The sequence below is a fragment of the Pieris rapae genome, chromosome 3, assembly GCF_905147795.1.
Source record: "Pieris rapae chromosome 3, ilPieRapa1.1, whole genome shotgun sequence".
In the NCBI taxonomy this organism is placed as follows: domain Eukaryota; kingdom Metazoa; phylum Arthropoda; class Insecta; order Lepidoptera; family Pieridae; genus Pieris; species Pieris rapae.
This window is the reverse complement of record NC_059511.1, coordinates 5,067,829-5,073,422: the sequence shown is the minus strand read 5'-3', so window position 1 is coordinate 5,073,422 and position 5,594 is coordinate 5,067,829. Positions and strand designations below refer to the sequence as shown.

Genomic DNA, 5,594 nt, shown 5'->3' with positions numbered 1-5,594 from the left:
CTCAGTTTCCGCAATAAGTCTCTCAATGGGTTGTTCGTAAATTGTGTATGTATTAATTGATAGTTAGACAAACGAATCCTCAAATATTTTTAGGAAGGAAACGACCATAGTGCTAACCACCATAAAACATTAAGCCTAGAGATATTTGAATTTAAGTTAACATTAGGCACATAGGACAAAACTGCGGAGATAAACCCCAACTAATTAAGCTGCGGACAGCCCCCGCAAAGCTCATTAAAGTAACATTCTTGTATCCAAAATTTGTAACAAGAATTAAGGAGACCCTCAAACTTAAGTCCAGAGACCATAATAGAAAAACTTTTTAACGAACTGAACGAAAAGTATAAAAAGTGTAAAGAATAAACCAAATATCTATCTTATTTTATATGAAACAATTGTTACAGAAATAGTTCTATTTAATCTTCCGGGGTTTCGACCGCCTTAATTTGGTGATTTTGAAAACAAAAAAAATTGTTCGACTTTCAAGATTTAGCTTTATAATTTTAAGCATATTAATGATTTAAACAGTAAATGAACAATGGGATAAACTATATGAATGGCATAAAAATAAAAAACGATATTTATTGTGTCAACAGTTTATTAAGAAATTATAAGTAATACAGCAAGTGACAATGTTAATAAAGAAGTATAATTTTTTATAGTAGCGTCAGCAAGTGTTAATAGTAGGAAAAGATATTCTGAATTTTTTGTTAGTTTGGATTTTTTTATTATGAGTATTAAGCCAAAATAAACTCAATCAATCTATGCTAAGAAGACGTAAATGTTAATACAAGCATATACATATAAGCGACGAAGATTACTACTTTCTGCCACCTGCCCTAAAAGAACAAAGTAAAACTCGCCCATCTTTTTCCAGAACTACGGCATTGCCTCCATCTGGATCATTAAAAATAATTATCCTTGAGTCACCTTCTTGACCCAGTGACACATGATATTCGGAATTCCCGATCGTTTGGTTTGCTTGTTCAATGTATGCTGAAGAAGGATCAGTGGGATGTTTGTAGATATGGTACGCAGCGGAAACTTTACCACCAAATCGTATTCGATGTGAACGAATTGCTGATACCAACGCTTCATCGGAAAGGTTTTTGTGTACTATTTGAATTCCCACCATATCATTTTCTTCTACAGTTGTCATAAGTTCAGTAAATTTGTCTCTCATTTCCTGGACATTTGAAAACGCTTTTATAACTGCATTTTTACCTAGAAATAAAATCATATAAAATTACCATAATATAAAAATATTATGAAAATCTGTCTAGATTTGCAAATTTATACATACGTAACCAAGGTTTCTTCTTGGTATTATGGGGTAATATTTCTTTGCCATCTCGAATGTCCTTTTCTAACATTGCCATCTTCTCGTCAACGTAGGTCATAACAAATTGACTGTAAGCAACAATTTCACTTACATTTTTCGGGTTCATTTCGTGTACAAAATCCATCATCTGATCCATATAGGGAGGGTCCTTAATGGAGTCTACTTCTTTAGCCCTTGCTTCGGTTTTAAAAGTATACAATCTGTCTCTTTCATGTGGCATTAGATCAGAGTTGATTATGTCAGTTAACTCTGGAGAACAAGCTACAGAGCGACGAGCCCACTCTACACTTTCCTTTCTATGAATTTCAAACCGTAATCTATTCTTAGATACGCAAGTTTGAACAACTTTAGAGGGCAATTTAGAACTGGAACTAGTTTGTTCTTCGGTTAGTCCTCCAATCATTCTCAAAATTGTTAAACAAGTATCTTCGGGGAAAGAATCAAGTTTCTTCAAGCTTATGTCTAAACAACCTTTTAATGAAACAGTGGCATATCCATTCTTAATTCCTGTAACCGGGCATTCAATGAAAAGGCCACGGTTTTGAAGAGATACTAATTCTGTAATGGACCACTCGTGAATCGCATCTGTATGTATTGTACTCAAATGTTCACCAACAAATCTAATGAGGGACGGTGATAGGTTTTCTAATTGTGTTATTTCAATTGGAGGAGCATGACCTAATACTAAATAGCCAGGTATAAAATGCGCATCATCTGTATTTGGTCGATTACTAATTATGTAACGATCCCATAATTCAAGTACTAATCGCAATGTTTGTTCTCTATTAGAACCTGAAGCTGTAGAAATTCTTTGCAGACCGTAAAGTAGTTGTAAATCGTCCTGTATAAAGTCGCGTAAACTGGATAGCGATTCTATTTGGTCTGAAGTAAGTTTTGGTACTGTGTCATAGTAATGCATTCCATCTATCAAGAATTCAGCACATTCACGTATAGATATGTTAGATTCACTTGCTCTTTTGAATAACTGTAATAGTTCTATTTCATCTATGTTTAACATCTCCTGTACTCTACTCCTGAACTCTGAAAAACTGCTTCTAGTTTCTGGGGGTAATTCTTGAGTTATAGAAGCGAAAGCTCGGTCATGCGCTTCTGAAATAATGACACTCGATCTTTTGAATGTAAATGTACCTTTTGTCCAAAAAGCAAGTAAAGCGACGTTAAGCAAAATGTCGGCAAGTGACATTTCATTTATATGTTGAATCAAGTATATACTATTGTTTACAATAGCAGCTGAGTTAAGTGTTACGCTTACTCCATTCACAACATTAGTTAATATTTTTAAAGCATTTGATACTTGTATACCACGAGCAACTAGAGAAGAAAGTCTCATAGTAGCACCCATAGCTCCGAAACTGGCTATAGATGCTGCAATACCAAGCCATAGCATTCTTGCAGTTGAATCTGTGAAAGGATCAATAGATTGCCCATGTTCTCCTCGATCAACCAACTCATGAATAGCTCTAGATGTTCCCCAAATCGCACTAGCAATACCTACTAATGCTAGAAAGGGTGCCGCTGGTCCTGAAACAACCATTAAACCTATTGCAGACCCGATACCCACAATTCCAGCAGCAATATCGATTCCATGCAATACTTTAGTCTCAGTTTGCGCTGATGGAGGCTCATAGGGGGGAGAAACGAGAGTATGTTGACCATCCGAACTTAATTCAAGATTTTGCGGATATATTATTTTACATGGTGGCAGTTTGTTATTATCCTTCCAATCATCAAAGCTGTCGTAGTGTCTTCCAATATTATCAACGTAATATATTTTTGAGTGGTGATAGCGATGCACTTTAAATACTGGTACTTCATACAGCTTATTTTCATAGTATAGCTCAATCGGTACAACAGTTAAATAAACCTTAGAATCTCCATTACATGCTACTCGTATCCCAAAATCTACTATATGTATAGCCTTAAGTGAATCCGAATCAAAGAAAACTAATTCTCCTTTTTCAGCTTGTTCAAACTCTTCATGTGAAAATACTGTTGGGTCGCGAAGAGGTAAGCCCATTGCCTATGCCTATTGTATTAAGTAAGTTTGAGCCATAAAGCAGTTGCGGCTCGTTTCCTTTTCCATCGACACCTCTATGTAAATATTTATCGATATTCTCGTGAGCTTGATGTTGCCACTTTCCTTCTTCAACTTCCATAGTTGTATTTATTAGGTTTTATTAATAATTAATTTAAAACCACCACCAATGTTCCGAAAAAACGTTACTTACGCCACCTATGAAGTCAGGACGGTGGCCCGTTTCTATCCAAATTTTTAAACAGTGATCAAAATCTTCAACGTCTCCTTCTTCAGTTAATTCTCTTAAAACACTATCGAAATTTTCGTTTAAATTTGCAAACCCTTTTAATAAAACATCAATTCCTGATCTAACCTGGCAAATGTCATCAGAGGAACAAGCAAACTCAAAGTCGAGTTTTAAATTAGGATAAAGACTTATAAAACATTGCAGCCAACCAACATTCCTTTGGATCTGTGAGCAAATGTGATCAACGTCGCGGTTTCTCTCAATCCTGGAAAATTGCCACTCTATGGCGAGTCCGAGTTTGTAGAATTCTTTAAATATTTCTTCACCAACCAAAAACCAAGAAGTAGTGTATCTTCCGATAATCTGTTTTGGTTCACTTTCGAATCTGGCAAGAAGGTTACTCAAAACTTTCCAGTGCCCAGAGTCCATATCAGATCCCATTACCTACAAAATACAAATAAGAATGAATGATACCTATTTCCTATTTGACTCCTTTTTAGTAAATTAGGTTAGACTTAGAATTAGGTTACAACTAGGTTACAATTAGGTTAAATTAATTATTAAATTAGATCATTAGGTTAAATGATATGTCATGGCAGAGCAATTTGTAAAAAAAAAATATTGTCAAAAATAATAAAAAATATTAATAAATTTCACAGAAAAAAAATAGTTAACGTTAAGTTAGGAACGTAAGTTTCCTTAAGTAGGAGAATCTTAAAATTTCAGTTTAAAGACATTACCGGAGTAACATTCATGGCATCGTTAAAGCAATTAATATAATATTTAAAAAACTTACCGAAACAAAAAATGACCTGCTTCAAACAAACTTTAAGCATCATACATTCCCATAAATAAACGACTACTATGACAACAGCTGAGCATTAATATATGGCCCTTTATATATAACTGAGGTGTATAAATACTATATTGATAAGGCAGACCAAACAGGATATTAATTTACTAATATACTATTTGATACTTGCGACTTCGCATGGATAATTCTAAACAATTTACTTATCATATAAAAGTGAAGTTTATTTGAGAATATTGTAACAAGGATTTAGTTAATTATAGTCTCTAAGTCTTTAAAAGCAGATTTTTATAAGGATGCAAATGACGGGACAGCCATAGAAAGCAGTCCCTACAGGTCATGCACACTCATTTTAGTGGAAGCGTTCTTGGTTTATTTGGTATTATTATTTTGTCTCCCACGATGAAGTCTGAACTTGGTTGAAACTAATGCTACTTCTTTTTGGCGCAATGGAGAAAAATGATGATAGTGAATTTTTACTGTCGCGCGCACACCAACACCTAAATTCGACATCGAAACTATGTTCAAGTTGTATATTATAGGATTTTTATACTTAGAACACGTGTTTCGTAACAGTACAATTAAACAGTGTGGACAAATAAATATTATTTTGGTGTTAAATCAATTTCGTATACGACGGTGATAGTATTTACTTATTATTTATTTATTTATATAAAATATTTTTGATTAATTTTAATATTTATCGTTAATCACTATTGCATTTTATTTACTTTTTTCCATACGCTGTTTCTGCTAATTATTATGTATATAGACGACAAATGTACCAATATCATTAATGTATTAATTTATTTATTATTGTCCTTTTCGTATTGTGGTAAAGATCAAACCACAAAACCGACTATAATGATAAGTCAAAACAAACAGTACTATTAATATTCCCAATAGGAATTTGAACTAATATATTTATAATTAGTATTTTATTACGGTAAACAATACATATCAGTTTTAGAAGCGAGGTTAAACCACAGGTCAGTAACTGGCACACTCAACGCAGAGTAGAGGAGGAAAATAATGCGGGGTTAAATCGATGACAATATACAATTAATCATAATATTTTCCAAATATATAAACGTAGTTTTAACATATTTGTGTAATAAATATGTAGCTTTTTATAGACTCAAACCATTGATCAACT

General features: G+C 33.4%; 1 protein-coding gene across 1 annotated transcript; it reads right to left on the bottom strand.

Moving 5' to 3' along the window:
• Positions 1-393: 393 nt before the first annotated feature.
• Positions 394-4,504, bottom strand: LOC110993288. The gene is made up of 3 exons (XM_022259488.2): positions 4,424-4,504; positions 1,304-4,071; positions 394-1,224 (listed from the first exon to the last, which is right to left on the bottom strand). Exons 2-3 carry the CDS (start codon positions 3,378-3,380, stop codon positions 821-823), a joined length of 2,481 nt encoding a protein of 826 aa, XP_022115180.2. The 5' UTR covers positions 3,381-4,071; positions 4,424-4,504; the 3' UTR covers positions 394-820.
• Positions 4,505-5,594: the final 1,090 nt, after the last annotated feature.